Source organism: Cyclopterus lumpus, chromosome 15 (genome assembly GCF_009769545.1).
Source record: "Cyclopterus lumpus isolate fCycLum1 chromosome 15, fCycLum1.pri, whole genome shotgun sequence".
Taxonomy (NCBI): Eukaryota; Metazoa; Chordata; class Actinopteri; order Perciformes; family Cyclopteridae; genus Cyclopterus; species Cyclopterus lumpus.
In genome coordinates, this window is record NC_046980.1 from 23310455 (window position 1) to 23333781 (window position 23327).

Consider the following 23327-nt stretch of genomic DNA (forward strand, 5'->3'; position numbering starts at 1 on the left):
TTAGGTGGTCTCAGTCAGGTGGTGTTAGTCAGGTGGTGTTAGGTGGTTTTAGTCAGGTGGTGTTAGGTGGTCTCAGTCAGGTGGTGTTAGTCAGGTGGTGTTAGGTGGTGTCAGTCAGGTGGTGTCAGTCAGGTAGTGTTAAGTGGTTTTAGTCAGGTGGTGTTAGTAGGTGGTGTCAGTCAGGTGGTGTTAGTCAGGTGGTGTCAGTCATGTGGTGTTAGTCAGGTGGTGTTATGTGGTGTTAGTCGGGTGGTGTCAGTCAGGTGGTGTCAGTAAGGTGGTGTTAGTCAGGTGGAGTTAGTCAAGTGGTGTCAGTCAGGTGGTGTTAGTCAGGTGGAGTTAGTAAGGTGGTGTCAGTCAGGTGGTGTTAGTCAGGTGGTGTTAGTCAGGTGGAGTTAGTAAGGTGGTGTCAGGCAGGTGGTGTTAGTCAGGTGGTGTTAGGTGGTGTTAGTCGGGTGGTGTTAGTTAGGTGGTGTTAGTCAGGTTGTGTCATTCAGGTGGTGTTAGTCAGGTGGTGTCTGTCAAGTGGTGTTAGTCAGGTGGTGTTATTCAGGTGGTGTCAGTCAGGTGGTGTTAGTCAGGTGGTGTTAGGTGAGTTGGTGTTATGTGGTGTCAGTCAGGTGGTGTTAGGTGAGGTGGTGTCAGTCAGGTGGTGTCAGTCAGGTGGTGTTAGGTGGTGTCAGTCAGGTGGTGTTATTCATGTGGTGTTAGTCGGGTGGTGTTAGTAAGGTGGTGTTAGGTCAGGTGGTGTCAGTCAGGTGGTGTCAGTCGGGTGGTGTCAGTCAGGTGGTGTTAGGTGGTGTTAGTCAGGTGGTGTCAGTCAGGTGGTGTCAGTCGGGTGGTGTCAGTCAGGTGGTGTTAGTCAGGTGGTTTTAGTCAGGTGGTGTTAGTCAGGTGGTGTTAGTCAGGTGGTGCTAGTCAGGTGGTGTCAGTCAAGTGGTGTCAGTCGGGTGGTGTCAGTCAGGTGGTGTTAGTCAGGTGGTGTTAGGTGGTCTCAGTCAGGTGGTGTTAGTCAGGTGGTGTTAGTCAGGTAGTGTTAGGTGGTCTCAGTCAGGTGGTGTTAGTCAGGTGGTGTTAGGTGGTCTCAGTCAGGTGGTGTTAGTCAGGTGGTGTTAGTCAGGTGGTGTTAGGTGGTGTCAGTCAGGTGGTGTCAGTCAGGTAGTGTTAGGTGGTTTTAGTCAGGTGGTGTTAGTAGGTGGTGTCAGTCAGGTGGTGTTAGTCAGGTGGTGTCAGTCATGTGGTGTTAGGTGGTGTTAGTCAGGTGGTGTTATGTGGTGTTAGTCGGGTGGTGTCAGTCAGGTGGTGTCAGTAAGGTGGTGTTAGTCAGGTGGTGTTAGGTGGTGTTAGTCAGGTGGTGTCAGTCAGGTGGTGTTAGGTGGTGTCAGTCGGGTGGTGTTAGTTAGGTGGTGTTAGTCAGGTTGTGTCATTCAGGTGGTGTTAGTCAGGTGGTGTTAGGTGGTGTTAGTCAGGTGGTGTCAGTCAGGTGGTGTCAGTCAGGTGGAGTTAGTCAGTTGGTGTCAGTCAGGTGGTGTTAGTAAGGTGGTGTCAGTCAGGTGGTGTCAGTCAGGTGGTGTTAGTCAGGTGGTGTCAGTCAGGTGGTGTCAGTCAGGTGGAGTTAGTCAGGTGGTGTCAGTCAGGTGGAGTTAGTCAGGTGGAGTTAGTCAGGTGGTGTCAGTCAGGTGGAGTTAGTAAGGTGGTGTTAGTGAGGTGGTGTCAGTCAGGTGGTGTCAGTCAGGTGGAGTTAGTCAGGTGGTGTCAGTCAGGTGGTGTCAGTCAGGTGGTGTCAGTCAGGTGGAGTTAGTCAGGTGGTGTCAGTCAGGTGGAGTTAGTAAGGTGGTGTTAGTGAGGTGGTGTCAGTCGGGTTGTGTCATTCAGGTGGTGTTAGTCGGGTGGTGTTAGTAAGGTGGTGTTAGTGAGGTGGTGTCAGTCGGGTTGTGTCATTCAGGTGGTGTTAGTCGGGTGGAGTTAGTAAGGTGGTGTTAGTGAGGTGGTGTCAGTCGGGTTGTGTCATTCAGGTGGTGTTAGTCGGGTGGTGTTAGTTAGGTGGTGTTAGTAAGGTGGTGTCAGTCAGGTGGTGTTAGTCAGGTGGTGTTAGTCAGGTGGTGTTAGTCAGGTGGTGTTAGTCAGGTGGTGTTAGGTGGTGTTAGTCAGGTACGGCCGGAGGATCAACTGGTTGGGGTTCAACCACAATGGCGGACCGCTCCGTGCTGATTGGCCCTCCACACCTGCCGAACGTCCCATTTGAAACCTGAGAGCCGTGGCTTGTGGGCGATGGCCGTCACTAATTAAAGCTGCTATTTAAAGCTTAAAGCCGAGGTGCAATTTCCAGCTCCCAATGGCCCCCTCACCCCTCACAGGAAGCGTCATTGTGGCTCTTCTCTAACCAGATTCATCAGCAGCGGGCTTCAAAGACTCCGTCTTCCTCACGTTCATTCATCCCTCACTCCAGGAAGTCGCCCTCTAATTTGATTCAACGACACATATTAGTCACAACGGTGGAAACAGGAAGTAATCCCTGGCGCAGAGAGCATATTGTGTTTCCTCATGACACAAGTAGCGTGAGGACGTGTTGGAGGACGGAGCGCCGTCGACCTGCTTGAATGGGCGTAAACGGAGAAGATGAAGTTGTTGTTGTATTGACGGCCTCCCACCTCCTGGGTATCCGACACGGTTCTTCTCGTGCGACACCGCCTTCCTTCCCTCGGTCGATTCCTTCCTCGCCATCTGCTCCGGCCGTGGAACTCGCTGATGTTGATTGACGGACGGTGTACACACCGCCGATTGAGGCCAAACATGTAATTATACCAACCATGCTGTTTCCCTTTCTTCTCCCGCTGCCCGTCCTCGGCTCTCCATCTCCTACCCCCCCTGCCAACCCCCCTCCCCTCCCCCCCTGCCCGTCATCGGCCGATACAATACATACGTTTTTGTTGTTTTTGTATTCTTGTCCCTTAAGGGACCAGCAATTAGGGAGGTCCTTAGTGTGTCAGGGAAACACTTAATTTGACCTATTTTGTTAGTCATTTCATTTATTTCCCCAAACATTGTAATTGCCTGCCGGTGCGCCTCGTTGAGGCGGCCGTGCGTCCGGCCTCGGCGTGCACGTGTCGCTGATTAGAGGTTGTCAGTTACGCTGCATGCAAACCAAGAAAACCACAAAGGACGAATCTGCCGGACGACATTTGTGATTCTGTTCATCTGCACCACATTTCATGAAACGATGCAGATTGCATCACCTAGAAAGAATGTTGTGGAATAGTGTGAACCACGATGGCTTCAGGGAAACGTACGGCCCACCAAACCAAGGTCTGCACTGGTTTCCAGCCAGCAGGACTCAAAGAGGAGCAGGAACACTTGACCGGCCCATTGATGCAGCTGCATGTGGCTGTAAACAAAGCACTGGGGAAGCTCCTCCATTCCCCACCCTGTCTACAAGCAGCCTCTCTTTCTGCAGGCCGGATGCTCCTCCTGGCCTCTCCTCCTCCTCCTCCTCCTCCTCCTGGCCTCTCCCCCTCCTCTTCCTCCTCCTCCTCCTGGCCTCTCCTCCTCCTCTTCCTCCTCCTTCTCCTGGCCTCTCCCCTCCTCTTCCTCCTCCTCCTCCTCCTGGCCTCTCCTCCTCCTCCTCTTCCTCCTCCTCCTCCTGGCCTCTCCCCTCCTCTTCCTCCTCTTCCTCCTCCTCTTCCTGGCCTCTCCCCTCCTCCTCCTCCTGGCCTCTCCTCCTCCTCCAGGCATCTCCCCCTCCTCTTCCTCCTCCTCCTCCTCCTGGCCTCTGCCCTCCCCTCCTCCTCCTCTCCTCTCCCTCTCCTCCTCCAGACCTCTCTCCCCTCGTCCTCCTGGCCTCTCCTCCTCCTCCTCCTCCTGGCCTCTGCCCTCTCCTTCTCCAGACCTCTCCCCTCCTCCTCCAGACCTCTCTCCCCTCCTCCTCCTGGCCTCTCCTCCTCCTCTCCCTCTCCTCCTCCAGACCTCTCTCCCCTCCTCCTCCTGGCCTCTCCTCCTCCTCCTCCTCCTGGCCTCGGCCCTCTCCTCCTCGTGGCCTCTCCCCCTCCTTCTCCTCCTCCTCCTCCTCCAGGCCTCTCCCCCCCCCCTCCTCCAGACCTCCTCTCCTCTTCCAGACCTCTCCCCCTCCTCCTCCAGACCTCCCCTCCTCCTCCAGGCCTCTCTCCCCTCCTCCTCCAGACCTCCCCCTCCTCCTCCAGGCCTCTCTCCCCTCCTCCTCCAGACCTCCCCCCTCCTTCTCCAGGCCTCTCTCCCCTCCTCCTCCAGACCTCTCTCCCCTCCTCCTCCTGGCCTCTCCTCCTCCTCCTCCTGGCCTCTGCCCTCTCCTCCTCCTCCCCCTCCTCCTCCTCCTCCAGGCCTCTTGTGTGTGTGTGTGTGTGTGTGTGTGTGTGTGCGTGTGTGTGTATGCGTGCGTGCCGTGTGCGTGCGTGTGTGTATGCGTGCGTGTACGTGCGTGTGTATGCGTGCGTGCGTGTGCATGTGTGTGTGTGTCTTCCTTATCCAGTTCTGTTAAAGCGGCCAAAGGACCACAATGCATTGAGACTCCGCCCCTCATGAATCAGTTTGCTATTAAAGTATTTTCCTCAATAAATATATGATGTGAAGCCAGAGTCATCCAACAGTGAGAGGAGGTTAGAGGACTTTATGCATGTGTTTGCTTGTGTCACAGTGGTCTAGAGGGTGAACATGTTCGGTATTGCCCTCTCTTGGTATTGGTATTGCCCTCTCTTGATATTGGTTTTGCCCTCTCTTGATATTGGTATTGCCCTCTCTTGGTATTGCCCTCTCTTGATATTGGTATTGCCCTCTCTTGGTATTGGTTTTGCCCTCTCTTGGTATTGCCCTCTCTTGGTATTGCCCTCTCTTGGTATTGCCCTCTCTTGTTATTGCCCTCTCTTGATATTGGTATTGCCCTCTCTTGGTATTGCCCTCTCTTGATATTGGTAATGCCCTCTCTTGATATTGGTTTTGCCCTCTCTTGGTATTGCCCTCTCTTGATATTGGTATTGCCCTCTCTTGGTATTGCCCTCTCTTGGTATTGGTATTGCCCTCTCTTGGTATTGCCCTCTCTTGATATTGGTATTGCCCTCTCTTGGTATTGCCCTCTCTTGGTATTGGTATTGCCCTCTCTTGGTATTGCCCTCTCTTGATATTGGTATTGCCCTCTCTTGGTATTGCCCTCTCTTGGTATTGGTATTGCCCTCTCTTGGTATTGCCCTCTCTTGATATTGGTATTGCCCTCTCTTGGTATTGCCCTCTCTTGGTATTGCCCTCTCTTGGTATTGGTATTGCCCTCTCCACCCATCCCATCAACCACAGGCAGAGCATCTTCTATCAGGATGGACAACAGATGTCATGTGACCAGAATGAACATGACAAATTATTCATACGAGTAGTAACAAATATACATTTGAAACTGAATATTTGTCTTCTTAGCGATACAAATGAAAACAATATGATAGAAACATTGTTAATAAAAAGCTTTGCATAGCTGTAGTGGTCACATGACAAACCTTCCCCACTGGAGCTCCTCTGGTTCCATTGTGCTGAACACTGAAGGCTCATGAGTGCTCTAATGTTTGGATGTGATGGATTGTGACCTGAGGGACATCTCCTACTACTCGTGTGTACCTGAAGAAGCAGCGAGACGTCTGTGGGTTGTGAAAACAGTTTTTATTGAAGGTTATGCTCACTCACTTAGCTTCATATTGATTTTTTTTACCAGCGTTTTTAAATAAACCAGAATGACAACACTAGATGAATGCACTTTGTTCATAATCCACTCAGCAGGTTCTACGAGTGAGAGACGACCGTCATATTATTATTACTATACAAACAGAAGCTGCGTATAGCGCGTCAGGCCGCACTCTGCGGCTCCTGAGGTTCCTCAGAACAGTGGAGGGGGGTGCTTCTCCTCGGAGGCTGGGGACCAGACAGAGGAATGAAGGTAGTGAGCTCCACAAGCATCCAACACACATGTGATGGGAGGTGGCTACACAGACACGTGTCACCTCTCATTAACCCTCCAATGCCTGCTTTGGAAATGATGGATGCAAGTATTTGTTCCTGTGTGTGTAAATCGGTGGCCAATTAACAAATTCAAAGGAGGGGGGGGGCATTCTTCCACTCTCACACACACAAATACACATTTGTATGATTCCTCACACACAGTTTCCTTTCACATCCAACACACACACACAGAGAGAGAGAGATGTGTTCTCTGTCTCCCTGGACCATCAAAAAGAAGAACCTACCCAGTATTCCCTGTTGGTCCAGTTCTTCCTCTATAGAAATCATCCGGTTGTACTTCGCCATCCTCTCAGCGCCGCTCAGACCTCCCAGTTTGACGTAGTCCAGACCCAGACCGACAGCCTGAGGAGGAGGGGGGCAACACAGAAACCAGGACGCATGAAAATACAAATGAATGGAGAGGGATCCTCCTCTGTTGCTCTCCTGAAGGTTTCTTCACTTTTTTCCTCCTGAAAGGGTTTTTTCTGTTATTTGGGAGTTGTTCCTGATCCGATGTGAGGTCAAAGGTCAGGGATGTCGTATGTGTACAGATTGTAAAGCCCTCTAAGCAAATTTGTAATTTGGGATATTGGGCTATACAAAATAAACTGAATTGAATTGAATAAGCAATACAAGTAAATAGGCACACACACATATATACATACATACAGCAGCAGAAACATATCGTTACCTTTAAGTTAATGTGCTGAACTTGTTAGCATTATTTACACATCTAGCGCTTATGGAGCAATATTCATTTGAAGTGTTTGTATCCACCTGTCATTACATTACATGTCATTTAGCTGACGCTTTTATCCAAAGCGACTTACAATAAGTCCATTAAACCATGAGTCCAAACTCAGAACAACAAGAATCGAGCAAGTACAATTTATTCAATAACGTTAAACTACAGAGTACTATCCGTACGTGCCATTTAAGTGCTACTAAAGTGCTAAACAACAAAGTGCTATCGGTAAGAGACATTTAAGTTCTACTAAAGTGCTGCTACGGCTCTACCTTCCCTATTCAAGGTATAGTTGAAAAAGATGTGTTTTTAGTTTGCGACGGAAGATGTAGAGACTTTCTGCTGTCCTGATGTCAATGGGGAGCTCGTTCCACCAATGAGGAGCCAGCACAGCAAACAGTCGTGACTTTGTTGAGTGTTTAGCTCGAAGTGAAGGAGCTACAAGCCGATTGGCAGAAGCCGAGCGAAGTTAACGGGCTGGGGTGTGAGGTTAGACCATGTCCTGGGTGTGAGGTTAGACCATGTCCTGGGTGTGAGGTTAGACCATGTCCTGGTGTGAGGTTAGACCATGTCCTGGGTGTGAGGTTAGACCATGTCCTGGATGTGAGGTTAGACCATGTCCTGGGTGTGAGGTTAGACCATGTCCTGGATGTGAGGTTAGACCATGTCCTGGATGTGAGGTTAGACCATGTCCTGGGTGTGAGGTTAGACCATGTCCTGGATGTGAGGTTAGACCATGTCCTGGATGTGAGGTTTGACCATGTCCTGGATGTAGACCGGACCCGATCTGTTCGCAGCACGGTACGCAAGTACCAATGTTTTGAAGCGGATGCGGGCGGCCACTGGTAACCAGTGAAGGTCGTGGAGGAACGGAGGATTGTGGGTAAATTTCGGTCGGTTGAAGACCAGCCGAGCAGCTGTATTCTGTATGAGCTGTAGAGGTTGAATGGCATTAGCAGGTAGACCTGAAGGAGGCAGTTACAGTAGTCTAGCCATGAGATGACCAGAACCTGGACCAGAACCTGGACCAGAACCTGTGCCGCCTTCTGAGTGAGAAGAGGTCGTATTCTCCTGATGTTGTACAGCATGTACCTACAGGAGTGTGTTGTTGTGGTAATGTCAGGGAGAGTTGACTGTCGAGCGTCACTCCGAGGTTCCTGGCAGTCGGAGTCGGAGCCAGCACTGAGTTGTTGAAGTTAATAGTTAGGTCGTGGGTGGGAGAGACTTTTCCTGGAAGGAGGAGAAGTTCAGTCTTGTCAGGGTTAATTTTCAGGTGGTGTGCAGACATCCACTGAGAGATGTCAGTCAGACAGGCAGAGATTCGTGCCTGTGTTTCAGATTGGGGAAACGAGAGGATCAATTGGGTGTCGTCAGCGTAGCTGTGGTAGGTGGATTGGTAGAACAGACTTTTGGCTGCAGAGATAGAGGCAGAGAAGGAGGAGAGAAGAGATTGATAGGCGAGCAGGTCGTCGGCGTGTTTGGATTTTCGCCATTTCCTTTCCGATGTTCGCATAGTGGCTCTCTTGGCGCGAGTCAGACAACCACGGAGCCGGAGAGGACTTGAGGACCTTTTGTGTCATAAGAGGACAGAGAGAATCAAGAGAGGAAGACAGCGTAGAGAGAAGAGTGTCAGTGGCAGAGTTAGGATGCATGAGTGAGAAGGAGTCAGTTGAAGGGAGGGCTGACAGAACAGATGAGGCCAGAGAGGAGGGTGAGAGGGTGAGAGGGAGAGAGGGTGAGAGGGTGAGAGGGAGAGAGGGAGAGAGGGAGAGAGGGTGAGAGGGTGAGAGGGAGAGAGGGAGAGAGGGAGAGAGGGTGAGAGGGTGAGAGGGAGAGAGGGTGAGAGGGTGAGAGGGAGAGAGGGAGAGAGGGAGAGAGGGTGAGAGGGTGAGAGGGAGAGGGAGAGAGGGAGCGGATGTTGCGACGGACAGGTGCAGAGTCCGTTGTGGGAGGGTTGTCAGTTCCAAAGAGTGGGAGAGAGTAAGAGATGAAGAAGTGGTCAGAGACATAAAGTGGAGTTACAGTGAGGTTAGCTGTAGAGCAGTTTCTGGTGAACATATAGTCAAGGTGGTGTCCAGCTTTGTGAGTAGGAGGGGAAGGACTGAGAGAGAGAGCAAAGGAAGACAGTAAGAGTAGCAGGTCCGATGACTTCTCTACCTGGATGTTAAAGTCACCCAGAAGGATGAGCGGGGGACGTCTAGTTCTTCCGTCATGCGTTTCAATCTGCTTTTGGTCTCTATGCTATATTTACCTGCTAAATGCTCAGCTGTTAGTCCGTTTGCTGCTTGTCGCTGCGGCCAAAAACAACAATTTGGGAACTTTCAGATTGGGGGAAATGAAAGAGGCCATAAGAAGACTTACTATATCGGCCCACGAGTCCTCACTGCAGGGCTCACTGCATGTGGTTCCCATCAACACTGAACCTGGCACATCAACAGAGACATGCACACAACGTGAGCATTGGTGGCAATCTATAATAGAAGCAATATTTCATGGGTGAAAAAGAATATAGTTCAAGACAATGAAGTCTCGCTTCAGCATGCATCAGCTGACCCGAGCCAGCTGGACCACGGGGTCTGGAGAGTCTAGGACCGTAGGAGAGGAGAAGGTCGTCTGCATAGAGCGACGCTTGAAGGGTAATATGTATTCCTTGATGCCGAGTCCAGTTGTTGGGTGAAATAAGGGACGGGAGGGCCGTTCCATAGACATGTTGCAAGACGTTTGCAATCAACACGCAGTAATGAAATAGGATGATAAGAGATGGGTTAGCTCAGGTCTTTAGCACAATGGTGTCAAACAGATGGAAGCCTGTGGTAAGCGACCTGTAGATGATGCATGCTTCATTGCACATTGCAGGGAGTGAAGGCTATTTGAGAATTATTTATTATTTATTTGATTGGCAGCCCTTCAGGCCCTGGTGGTTTCCCAGAATGCATTTAGTGTAAGTTGATGGTGGAGCTCAACTATTGTAACATGGCACCTCTCAAAGTGTCACTGCTGCCACCTTCAACACTGTTTGCAGCTACAACTCACTCCTCCACCCCAACCTCCTCCTTTTTGGTATTTCTGATTTAATGAATAAACATACATATGTGTTCATGCATGTTTATCAGATTCAGCAGCAGAGGGTTTCTTTGTTGTTAAATCTAACTGTACAACCATTTGCTATAAATGTTCTAGTCCTTAAGTGTCTCTGACCTGCGTAGAGGAGAAGACAAACACTGAACAACAACAGCACAGCCCACGCCCTGCTGGGGGGTTTGAGTAGTGGGATAGAAACTATTAAACAATGACTAACAACTAACCCTATTTAACAATGTTCAGGTGTAAATATAAGTGTTTGGAATATGCTGAACAGCGGAGGACTTCTTTCTGTGTTTATTTGTTCACTAGGAAACGAAGACGTTCAAGATAACGTTATCCAAGTCTACTTTGTTACTATTTGAATGTGGTGACGGAGGTTTCTAAGGCTTCAAACGCTGTCAGTCAGGGCGCCGCACATCAAGGTTTTACATCTATTGCAACCATTTGAGTTTCTGCTCCCAGAACGAATCCAGTCGAGTGTGTTGGTGTGTGCACACGCACACACACACACACACACACACACCATCATTTGTGTTTATTCACTCGTTCCAGAGAGCTTCCCTCCATGTGGATAACCACGTTTCATCAACCTTGACCAAAATAACCTCTATTATTATTATTATTATTATTATTATTATTGCAATAAACCGATAAACAGGATGTCAATTTTGTAAAAGTTTGAATTCATGCTTTGTTAGCTCGGTCCGCAAGATGCATGAAGTTTGACTGGATCGGTGCTCTGCTAAGCTGCATATATACATTGTACTCACCCTGCCAGACCATGTGCAACACATCCATATATGAATGCTTAGTGAGTTGTAATTGTGGCTGAATGCACATGAGTTTTATCGTGAATGTAGGAGGTGGAGGGGGTTAAATTACTGGGAAGCAGTGGCAGAACATCCATGACCGCCTGGTTGGTCATGGAACAGGAGTTCGAAAGGACTTCCATGCCAAGGCTCCATCTGTCACTGTATATTCTGTAATCTATCTTATTTATTCTAGTAACTGTTCTGCTTGTCCATAAACTATTAGCCCTGGGCGTTTCGGCCTGAGACATCATCAGACAGCTGCTGTCATCAACTCACACCTATTATTTACTATCTGTTGTTTCCTGACACCTCGAGTCAAACTGACTACTCTTCTTATAGTTTCTAAATAAATCATTGTTTCTATTCTTCCTGTGGAAGCAACACTGTATTTTTCCAACTAACAGCTGATTTCAGATGTGCAGAATTGTTTGTTTGTGTTTACCACCTCTGTTACCTTGGTGATCTGATGTGATGCAGATCAAATCACTGACCGTTGTCTCGTGAATGTGTTTCAAGATGTGACCTCTGACTCCCGGAAGGGGCGGGGCCTTTGACTTGAAGGTGAGGTCCGAGAGCAGAGAACACGAGTCTCCGATCCCGTTGCTCAGCTTCTCCCATTGGTCGATGTCCTGACAGCACGAACACACACAAGGAGACACATTTGAGGATGAGCATGCTGTTCAATGCTCATACATATGCATACACACACATAAACAAGAGTACACATAAAGGTTTGATGTAAATGGTCTCGTAGAACATCTGTTGTTGTCACTAACTCACTAAGCGGTCAGATGCGCTTTTGAATATAAATTCCAGTCATCTTGAGCTGGGTCACGGTGACTCAGTCTAAGGTAGTCCAAGGTAGTCCAAGGTAGTCCCTCTCTGCAGCAACATTTACCAGCTCCTTCTGGGTGATCTCAAGGCATTCCCATGCCAGATTATTATGTAGATAATCTCTCCAGCAAATCTACTCTGGGGCCTCTTTCCAGTTGAACGTGGCGGGAAGATCCCCAATGGAAGTCGTCGAGAAGGTCCCCGATCAAAGGCCTGGCCCCCCGATCAAAGGCCTGGCCCCCCGATCAAAGGCCTGGCCCCCCAATCAAAGGCCTGGCCCCCCGATCAAAGGCCTGGCCCCCCAATCAAAGGCCTGGCCCCCCGATCAAAGGCCTGGCCCCCCAATCAAAGGCCTGGCCCCCCGATCAAAGGCCTGGCCCCCCAATCAAAGGCCTGGCCCCCCGATCAAAGGCCTGGCCCCCCAATCAAAGGCCTGGCCCACCTCAGCTGGCTCCTTTTGCAGGAGCAGCAGCTCTACTCTGAGCTCCCTGTGGCTGTCTGAGCTACTTACCCTTTCTTTAACCATGAGCGTGATGAGCGTTACCTTCCCACTCAGCTCCATCGTCACCACACCTGTCTTGTACAACACCTGCATTACTGCTGACTGCACCAATCCGCCTGATAATATCACCCTCCATGCCACCCTCTTGAGACCAAACGGTATTGAACTCCTTCACTTGGAGAAGAAACTCACTTCCAACCTGAAGGGAGCAATCCACCTTTGTGTGGTAGAGAACTATGGCCTCAGACTTAGAGGCACTGACTCATCACAGGCACTTCACACTCGATTGCAAACCTCCCCAGTGCGTACCGAGACCTCTGATGAAGTCAATACAACCCCCCCCCGACAATGTGTGATGCACCAAATATTTGAAGCACACTATCTGGCCCCACTTTAAAGATGGGAACCATCAGCTCTGTTTACAACAGTGGTGACTGTGGCTCAGTGTAGAGTGGGTTGTCCTTCAATCAGATGTGTGTCGGTTTAAACCCTGTCTTCACTCGTCCATGTCGTGGTGTCCTTGGGCAATACACTCAACCCCAAATTGTTCCCAAATGCTGTGACTTCGGCGTATGAATGTTAGGTAGTCCTGATGGGCAGGTGGCACCTTGCATGGTACGCTGCCATCAGTGGATGAATGGGTGAGTGGTCGGAAAGCTAGAAAAGCGCTCTACAAGCACAAGTCCATTTACCATTTACAATTCCACAGCCACTGTCCCCGACCTCCATGTGACATTGAAGAGGTGTATCAGGCAAGACCCGACAATGGCCTGTTCGTTCAGCATCTCATAGCAAATCTCGTTCACAGCTGTCGCCTTGCCACTGAGGAGCTTCTCAACCCAGAGTCTTCAAACTCCGTTAAAGACCGCGCGGTGGCTTCAGCCAGACAATCCAACGACTAACCCCACTACACTTTGAGGTCTACCGGGATGATCTCCCCCTGCCTTTTGATCCAAATCACCACACGGTGCGAGGTCCATCAGTTGCTTCTGTCTTCACACGAGTGTCCAAGACATACGGTCCCAGATCGGGCGATTATCAATCTTTGGGATATGGTATTGTGAATCCCCCTTTTGCTTGAACATGTCTGTTATTGCCGGTCCAAGACTAGAATACAGAGAGTGTGATTACTGTCATCATATTCGAAGCTGTGAGTGGCAACAATGAAACAGCAAAGAGGCGTTTGCCCGAGGGCACTGCCTAACTTTATGAATGCAATAACAATCACCAATGAAGGACACGGTTCCACTGCAGACTGTCAAGTGAAAAGGGATCGGATCCAGGGTTAACCGCTGGATTGAGGTGAGTTTTGCTGGGGCGGAAATATCACAAACAACATCGATGTACACTCAGACAATTTTCTATAACAACAGACCTGCAGTCCGTTTATAGAAAAAAGTTGTTCTTTTCTTTTTTTCAGTTTCAGTTTGCAATTAAAATTGTTACACTCACAACTGTTTCATGCATTCTGATTTTTTCATATATTGTATGGGGCCAAGAAAACCCCATAGTACTGAAAGTACATGATTATATTCAAATATTCTACCGCAGTCATCCCTCTGTGACGGTGCTTTCCTTTTATGGAATGGAAAGGGACTCAAGTATATTAAAGATTACAATGTTTGTTTGTTTTGTTCAAGCTTTCAGAGGCTGACCTTTGTTTGGTATTTTCAAGTAAGACACTTATTTCAAGCCCAATTGCCATTTTTTCCACATGCACATCATATTCCCCCTCTACACGCCCACATTCAACCATAAATGGTATATGCACCCTGTGAATGTTTATGCATAAAAAAGAGCCTTATGATCAATGGTTCTTCACAGTGAATCACAAAAGGAAGACCAAGAAATGTTGTTGTTGTTGTTGTTGTTGTTTCCCACAGAAGTGGAGGTGCTTGTGTGCGAGGTGTTCCGTCCTCTAACAGTGCCGGTGCCTCCAGCATTCTGATACCACAATATGTGAGCTATGTTACAGAAATCAGACTGATTGCTTCCAAAATGATTGCGACAATCAGTTTACCTGCATAATCAGATACCCTGGATATCATTTGAAAATTGAAATTTGATAGTTGAACATATCCTACATTTCTATACGTTTTGTTATGGTGAACTTCTGCAATGATTTAATATGATGCCATCTTGGACTTCTACACCCGATGAGGACAATTCTTAAACTGGAGAAGATACAATTCTTCTGGGTCTTTGTATAAGAAATGTCAAAGCACGACTCAAAGACTTGAATCTCCATATATATATATATATATATATATATATATATATATTTACAAGACCTTCTCCTTTCTTTATGTATTTATTTATTTGTATTATATGGAACTAATTGTTAAAGAAATGGAAGGGAAACATTGCTTAAATATTAACATTGTATTATGTATTATTCAATAAAGAAAACCATTTTGGATGTTTCTACTATTCTGTTTAACACTGTCAGAAGCAGAAACAACATGTGCAATAAACAATGTATAAACATATTGAATATAAACAATATTGTTAATATCCATAAAGCTGGTCCACACACAACAGGAGGATCATGTTTGGACTCACCTCTCTCCTGAACGGGTCGATCAAGGCCACCACTGCTGGATATTTGCTGATGAGGGTTTGGTACATATCAACTAATTCATCTGGAGACTTCAAAACTCCGGTTGCAACTTCATACTTTCCTTTAGACTGAGAGGAAGAAAAGAAGCAACATAATGACATTCTCTGGGCTGCATTACAAGTATACTTATAACTTCAAGTATATTAATTCAAATGCATTATAATCCGAATATAGCATTGTATAAGCATACATCATAAATATACATACATATGTATACTATTTTATAGCAATATTTCTATTTGTTATAACATATTATAACAAAGTCAAGTATCATAATACTTTATAATTTCTGTTCCTGTTTTTGAAAGGATCATATTGTATTATAATTCTCATAGTTATATCATTATATAATCCTTTATAACATTAGTTAGAGGCTCAGTTGGGGGTTTTGTGTCTTCTGCTTGTTTCATGTGTTTCATTCACATTAGTGTTCAGCTTGGCCCGAGCTGGACCCACGTGTCGTGGTGCTGGACCCACGTGTCCTGGAGCTGGACCCACGTGTCCCTGGTGCAGGACCCACGTGTCCTGGAGCTGGACCCACGTGTCCCTGGTGCAGGACCCACGTGTCCTGGAGCTGGACCCACGTGTCCCTGGTGCAGGACCCACGTGTCCTGGTGCTGGACCCACGTGTCCTGGAGCTGGACGCACGTGTCCTGGAGCTGGACCCACGTGTCCTGGAGCTGGACCCACGTGTCCTGGAGCTGGACGCACGTGTCCTGGAGCTGGACGCACGTGTCCTGGAGCTGGACGCACGTGTCCTGGAGCTGGACCCACGTGTCCTGGAGCTGGACCCACGTGTCCTGGAGCTGGACGCACGTGTCCTGGTGCAGGACCCACGTGTCCTGGTGCAGGACCCACGTGTCCTGGAGCTGGACCCACGTGTCCTGGTGCTGGACCCACGTGTCCTGGAGCTGGACCCACGTGTCCTGGAGCTGGACCCACGTGTCCTGGAGCTGGACCCACGTGTCCTGGAATTAGACCCACGTGTCCTGGAGCTGGACCCACGTGTCCTGGAGCTGGACCCACGTGTCCTGGTGCAGGACCCACGTGTCCTGGAGCTAGACCAACGTGTCCTGGAGCTGGACCCACGTGACCCTGGTGCAGGACCCACATGTCCTGGTGCTGGACCCACGTGACCCTGGTGCTGGACCCACATGTCCTGGTGCAGGACCCACGTGACCCTGGTGCAGGACCCACATGTCCTGGTGCTGGATCCACGTGACCCTGGTGCTGGACCCACATGTCCTGGTGCAGGACCCACGTGACCCTGGTGCAGGACCCTCATCCCGATGCATTACAGAAGCGTCGTAGGAAGTTCTACCAAATAGATTTCATTCCTACACTTGGACTCCTAGCAGCTCGTCTCACATAAGGCCAGAAGCTACTCACACAGTCCATTAGCTCAGGGGCGGCACAGTTTAGTGCTAAGTGGATCTCGGTGCCCAGTGCCAGTCCAGAGTTAGTGCAGGCTTCAGTGATCAGGTCTAGAGGCTGCTCGGGTCTCTCGTAGGCCACCGCCAGCGCCCCGCTGTCACACAGCATTGCCTGCGTCGCCTCGGAGCAAAGACAGAGTTCACCTGGTTAACAACATGCTGAAGCTGCATGTGAACGACAATACATGAGTACATATTCATAGGCTTTGATTGAAGACACTCTCACTGTTCCAGGTATGAATGCTCGGCCAACAGGTCATTGAACAATGCAGGAAATAACTCGGTGTATACAACACACATGAAGGAAAAGGTAAACAGTGGAAGGATTGAAAGCTTTAATAAGCATTTCCACATACCTCCTGCATACCTTTGTATACAACCTTTAGGTGAGCTCGGGAACAGAAAGGGCCTTGAATCCTGCCTCCGTCTCTTCATTATGTGCTCTCATAAAGTCTCAGTGGACTCAGGTTCTATTCTTAAAGTGAAGAAATTGCAAATTCCCTTACCCCGACCTTTGTTGAAGCGTTCATTATTCTCATCATCTCCTTCTGCAACTCAAGGGTCGTTGTGATAATCTGTTGAACAAGTTCACCGTGCAGCGCGGTTAATAAGAGCGGAATCTGAATATGGAAGAGCAATAAAACAGCACATCGTAGGAACAACGTAGGAAACAAAGGAACTCGCACAAAGAGTTTCAGCTTAAACGTCTAGAAGATGTAACTACTACACAAAGATGTCTGAGTACTTGTTTGACTCGTTGTCCAGCTTTGGGGATCAGGATGACTTCCTCCAGCAGACTCAGTTTCCCAGGACAAGTCTTCCCACAGCTCAGCAAAGTGACCAAAGGCACCGGGATGTGGAACTGAGCCGGAGCCTGAATGAGACGTTTCGTTACAACATCACAAGTTGCTCCCGGTGTAGTGTTTGTGCGATCGCATGTGTTTGTGCGTGTGTGTTCTAACCGTTCTGTTCTTCAGAGCTGCTATGTATTTGTAGAGAGGGGTACCCTGTATCTTGGCAGCGGTTTTGGCCACAGCCAGAGACACTGAGCCAATGGCCGAGCTCCCAGGAAACACCGGTTCTGGTGGCTCTGCTGGAGGGAAGGACTTCTCCGCGGTGTTGCTCTTTTTACCTGTGATGTAGAAGCACAAACATTCATGTGACAAAAGGAGTCAGAATGCACATGTTGGGCTTCCAGGTGATGCTAGATGGAGCGAGATGAATCAAGTGTGTCACAGCAGCAAAAGAAGGGTTAAGAACAGATATCCATCCGCCCATTAGATAGGACCACTCATGGGGAGGGCTGGAGCTGGTGGGTTACACCCTGGACAGGTCACCGTGGCTGACTCAGGGTTACTTTGAGTAGCTATAAGGAACTACACTGTCCAGTTGTATCAAAGTGAAGGAACGTGGCAGCCAATCTTTCAATTTCCAACACACTGAAATTACACAAAAAGCGCACTTATTGAGACGGACACTCAACACCTCAACTCAACGCTTTTTTTCTGCTTTGACGCACGGATTGATGTTTTGATTGATTTTACAATGTGGACAATAAGTACTGGTCTTGTTTGGTCAATATGTTTGTGTACCTCACAAGAACATATTGTTGCTGAAAAATCAAACCCAGACTAAATCACGAGCAGAGCCGTGTGGAACTGGTCCAAACAGAATCTATTTCTTCTATCCCTCAGGATCAGAACGCATTTACTGTGGATCTATTCATCACAAAATACAGGTTCATTATCTATAATGGCACAATTCATGCTCAAACTTTACTACGATCTTTGGAGTCTTGGCTTAAAAGAGCAGAGTGCAGGTTTTAGTGGCATCTAGCCCCTGACATAATGACACGAAAGAGGCATTATCATCCATAAGCAAAATCATTAACATCATGAATATGACACTGAGGGCGCAGAGGAGAATAAACTGTAATATGGCAAAGTACAAAACAGTTATTACAGTTAATCAAGCAGAAATTATAATGGGAAAACGGTTAATATTATTTGTTTGCCAAACACACAGGCGTGTTTAGATTCAGTATTTGGCTGCTGGTGTTATTGTAAAGTAATAGAAATTGTATTATTGATAGCAAACATTAAGCAGTGCTGTTGCACCTTTATCGACACTCTTCTTGTTTTTAGTGGGTGCCGACACCGGAGAAGACGGCAGCACCTCCGGCTCGCTGGGCGGTCCACTCTCCTCCTTCTCCTTGTTCCGAAGGTCTTTGTCCTCCAGGAAGCGGGCCGTGAAGAAGTCGCTGCACAAATACAAAACAAAAAGGGATATTTTGGATCACAAAAACAACAAAAGTCTAAAGATGTCTGATCTGTAATGAAGCTTCTTCGTGGGGCGAAATTAAATCAAACGAAGATATGTGTGGCACCTAATACATGTGAACTAGAAAAAACACGGCCCATTAGGCAGGAGGCATCGCGAAAGAGGTCGGACCAATGAGGCCAGGCCCTTGAGGAAGGAGGCACAGAGAAGGAGGCCGGGCCATTGGGAAGGAGGCCAGGCCCAGGCCAGAGGCTGGATGCAGGAAGCAGGGGCAAGGAGGCAGGAGGCAGGGCCCTGAACCCAGGACCCAGGACTGGCTCCAGACAAAGCCAGGTCCAATATACCCTGTGAGGCGAGAAGGCACAAAGACTCCGGGGAAGAAGCAGAGTTAGTAAGGTGCAATGGAGAGACGTAAAGGAGAGAAGAGGAGATAGGTGCTCAGTGTATCCTAAAACATCCCCCAGCAGCCTATAAGCCTATAGCAGCATATCAAGGGGCTGGACCAGGGCAAACCTGATTCAGCCCTAACTATAAGCACTATTAAAGAGGAAAGTCTTAAGTCTATTCTTAAATGAGGTGACTGTGTCTGCCTCCAGGACTGAAAGTGGAAGCTGGTTCCATAAAAGGAGGCTGTGACACCAGGCAAACAAGTGCAAAGCATTAACCTCGGCATGACCCCATTCTAGGAGGGTCAGTGACCCCATTGGATCCTAATGCGCAAACATGGCACCACTCATTTGTTCATGTATTCTTCATTATCTTGTGGTTTATGATTAAGATGGTTAACTCCCAAATTAACGTGAAAAACTATCAGTGTTGTGAAAAGGTTTGTGAATTTTGGAATTCCAACATTTCTAGTGCTTATAAAACAAGTATTTTAAATGGGAGTCGGACATGTAGTCTCAAACTTTCATCCTAGAAGTGCTGCATGCCTGTTTCATGTATGGCAGCGCTGAATTATTAAGCAGCTCTACAAACAAATCATAAAATGTGTCGTTTTTTATGAAAATTAAAAATTACCAAAATGTTGTGTTGCCCTGAATTTATTCTGGTGACAATAATAAAAGCTTCTCCAGTGGCATTTATTATAAAATACACCAACACGTGCCACCTAAACTGAATTGTTTAAGGCTTTCCATCACAATGAAATGTAAGGAAAGAATATTTTACAACGCTTCACTGCTCCTTAATAACTAAGTTTGGGTCAAACGCAGAGAAGAATTTACCCACTGAGGGATCGATAAAGTGGACATTATTATTATTATCATCTGTGGATGATTGCAGATTCAATACATTTGAACATTACCTGAGCAAATGGTCGACATCCGATTGGTCACAGGGGGTGTGGCCCTGCAGCATGTTGTTCAGAGGTCCATTGATCCACTGGGCCGCGGTCATCACATGCTCCGCCCTCTCTCGACCCTTTTCTTTCCAGTCCGGTGACGCCTCCTTCGGCCCAACGTGGCCGGAGACGGCGGCTGAAGACATGCTCTGAACACCAGGAAAGAGAACGCTTCTTCAAGAGGATCCAAACGAGCTATTCGCGACAAAATTGTTACAGTTTGCGTGAATTCTCAAACATCCTCCCAACATGCATGCAAATACCGCACTAACATTTTATTTAACTAAGTGCATGTTTGTACTGCCAAAATAAACCTGGCTCAGACTTTGATATATACGCTGAATCACTCTGCACTCCTGACCTGCAGCCAGCTGGAGGGGGAGGACACGAGTGAATACCTGCTATCTCCGCCTCGCCCCTCCTCACCCACAACATCCTCACAACACCCCCCCTCCTGAAGGCTTCTTCCCTTTTTCCCCTGTGAAAGGGCTTTCTTGGTTCAGTTTTTCCTGATCCGATGTGAGGTCCTGGGACAGGGATGATGTGTCCAGGTTGTAAAGACCTCCCGGTTATGTGTCGTCACGACTCTCACGGAGCTCCTCTTCGATGACAAGCTGAATCACGTCTTCATGGGATTTCTGTAGTCCACTCCTGCTGCCTTCATCTTCTTTTCAAAGTGTTTTAATCTTTTTTATTTTACAAAGTAAAACTGTGATCCATGATTTTATGACATCACGTTTTTGCAGCTCTCGATATTCCGGTCAAAAACAACCCATCCAAGCTTCAAGTGGTTCAGACCTTTGGAGCAATAATGCATTTAACCCCAATTGAATACAACGTATCCTCATTGGTGGCCGGTTTGAGTGAGACCGTTTTGATGATCCCCTTTAAGGTACAGGATGTGCTCCAGCCTGGTGGGAGGCCTTTGTTAGTAGTTCCCAGATCGAAGCCTTATCCTTATGTAAATAAACTTCAGTGAAAAACACATTCCTTTTTTAGAACAGCTTCTCTTAAATCTTTTTATTCCGGGCTTTAATGCAGTTACAAATCTTATTGATTTATATGTTAATATGCTATAGGAGGGTTAATGTGTTGTATTCAGCACAGGTTGTAAAGCCCCTTGAGGCAATTCTGTGATTGATGATATTGGGCTGTATAAATACAATGGACTTGTTTTTATGAGTATCATCATATCCTCCTTGTATCCTCCATCATATCCTCCTTCATCATAACCTCCTTGTATATATAATAGCACTAAGCTGTTCATTATAACTGTTGGTACACGCCTACTGGCTAGCTTAGCCTAGTTGTGTGCCCTCGGTGAACTCAGTGTGACCTCAGTGTCACATCTCATCTTTCTGGCTTTTGTGATACTGTAAAAACAGAAATGGCAAGGGTCAGGGGTCAAAAGGTCAAGGCCTGTTTTCTGATTGATACCGTCTTTGCTTGCTTCTTGCCTCCAGCTGCCTCCTCATGTTTGAAGAGGCCCATTACTGTCATTTCAAACCATCAGCACGCCACTAATGAATCGCATCTCCGTTGTTAAACCTTGATTTGTTCCATCTTTACGCTTAAAGCCTCCACTGAACTGGATAGCCAGCGTCTTCCACAGATCGAGCAGAAAGACATCAGTTGGTCTGATTATATCGGACTAGCGCTGATTGTTTATGAGGAAAGGTTGTGTCTGTCTCACGGGTTTTACCTTTTCCTGGTTGCAGACGATGCAGAAGACCTCTGCCTCGATGGATAGCTGTCCTCTTGCATCGTAAACCTCCCTTCCTTTCAGCCTGCTGATCCTCGGCGGTGCACATAGGTTTGTAAAATAATTTGCCTAAAGTGACAGTTGACGGGTAAATAAATTAGGTACATTTCTCCTGAACGTGATGAAGGTTGTGTGATTCTTTCAGCCGTTTAAGTGTCTGATTCCAGAACTCGTGCCCTTGATGAGCAAGCACCAACAATAGCAATTTGGAGAGTAATTTACATCCATCATGGGGATGTAAAACTGTTGAAGGTACAATTATTTAACAAGAAATGTTGAGACGATTAGAAGCCATTATTACAGTTCCTACATTATATATATATATATATATATATATATATATATATATATATATATATATATATATATATATATATATATATATATGGGCCTCCAGGTTGAGTGTTGTATGTGCTCAGTGAGGAAGAAGAACTCTCAGGTGTGGTGTGTTGACATATCCTGGCTATAGATAAGAGCAGGACCACTACTAGTGGTCGTGATGCGTTTGGGTTCACCGGTTTCAAGGACACTTCATTGTCCTGAGCCATCGTGGACATTCATTGTGGGGTGAACTAGCTGCTTCAATGCACATGACATGAGGGGGCCATGCTGATAAGTACAGAGAACAATACGCAGGAGGTATTTTTAGGTGGTTAATGCATTTCTATAGAGATGAAGACTCGCTTGAAGCACCTGAACGCAGCACTGGTGCCTCAGTAGAGAGCAGCTAACTAGCTTAACTACCCGGTCAGGTAACTAGGTAACGGTTAGCCCTGTGAGTGACGTTAGCACTAGCATACCAGGTATCCGTGGACGTCTTCGGGCTCGCGGAAGAAGAGCTCGTTCAGGGCTCTCTCGATCACCTGCGGGACTCCGGTCGCCCGGTAGAACTCTGCGGCGGCGCTCCTTATGTGGTCCAGGTCCCGCTGCTCTTCGGGGACTCGGCTCGGAAACCCTCGGTGAGACATCGTGTCCCCCGCTGTCCCTCTGTGTGTGTGTGTGTGTGTGTGTGTGTGTGTGTGTGTGTGTGTGTGTGTGTGTGTGTGTGTGTGTGTACGTTACCATGGAAACAGGCCCATTCAGGTGACAGCCAGAGCACGGGAAATCAGAGGCACCTTCGCCGCGCTGCTTGCGCCTTTTTATTTATTTATTTATTTATCATTTTCATACATAAAAAGTGAATATCTGGGATGTATACATAATGTCCACGTATATATTTATACACATATACACATATACATGTATATATTTATATATATATATATATATATATATATATATATATATATATATATATATATATATATAACAAAATATATATATATATATATTGTGTTTTTACCTGTCCTTTTTTATTTTGTTTTTTTTGTTTAAATATGCAATACAACAACAACAAAGAATGTATTACAATAATATACATTTTCAAAACATACATGGAAAATAAATGAATTAAGCAAGTAAGTGTAAATGTAAGACTTAAACTGTGAATCTCTGAGGTCTGGAGTATTAATTAGTATTTATTGACCAGTCATTCATGTGATGGAGGTCTCCCTCTGCAGCAGTAAACACCATGTGTATAAAGCACATGGTACAGTTTTATATATTATATTAGTTATTATTGATTTGTCTGTTTTAATGAAGTATTCTTTCATATAAGTGACCACTGCCTAAGTGGTTGTTAAACTGAACTCTTTTCATTGGACATCTTCACGCTCTGGTGGTGGTGCGTTCACGTACAGCAGCTCAACGGTATCTATGGCCTCTCTGCTCAATAATGGAAATGGTCAATTTAACACTGTCCGTCGACTGGAGCACCTCCAGGGAAATGTTCATAGTAAATGGCGATCAACGCCGATTGATCGTCCACAAACAAGCCACCACACACGCACGATCACGCACTCACCGTG

At 47.2% G+C, this 23327-nt stretch overlaps 1 protein-coding gene across 1 annotated transcript; it reads right to left on the reverse strand.

Moving 5' to 3' along the window:
• Positions 1-5884: 5884 nt before the first annotated feature.
• Positions 5885-22388, reverse strand: eno4 (enolase 4). The gene is made up of 13 exons (XM_034552385.1): positions 22221-22388; positions 21361-21489; positions 19623-19807; positions 18154-18296; positions 16999-17168; positions 16782-16910; positions 16543-16611; positions 15993-16157; positions 14546-14671; positions 11102-11276; positions 9113-9174; positions 6252-6369; positions 5885-5919 (listed from the first exon to the last, which is right to left on the reverse strand). Exons 1-13 carry the CDS (start codon positions 22386-22388, stop codon positions 5885-5887), a joined length of 1674 nt encoding a protein of 557 aa, XP_034408276.1.
• Positions 22389-23327: the final 939 nt, after the last annotated feature.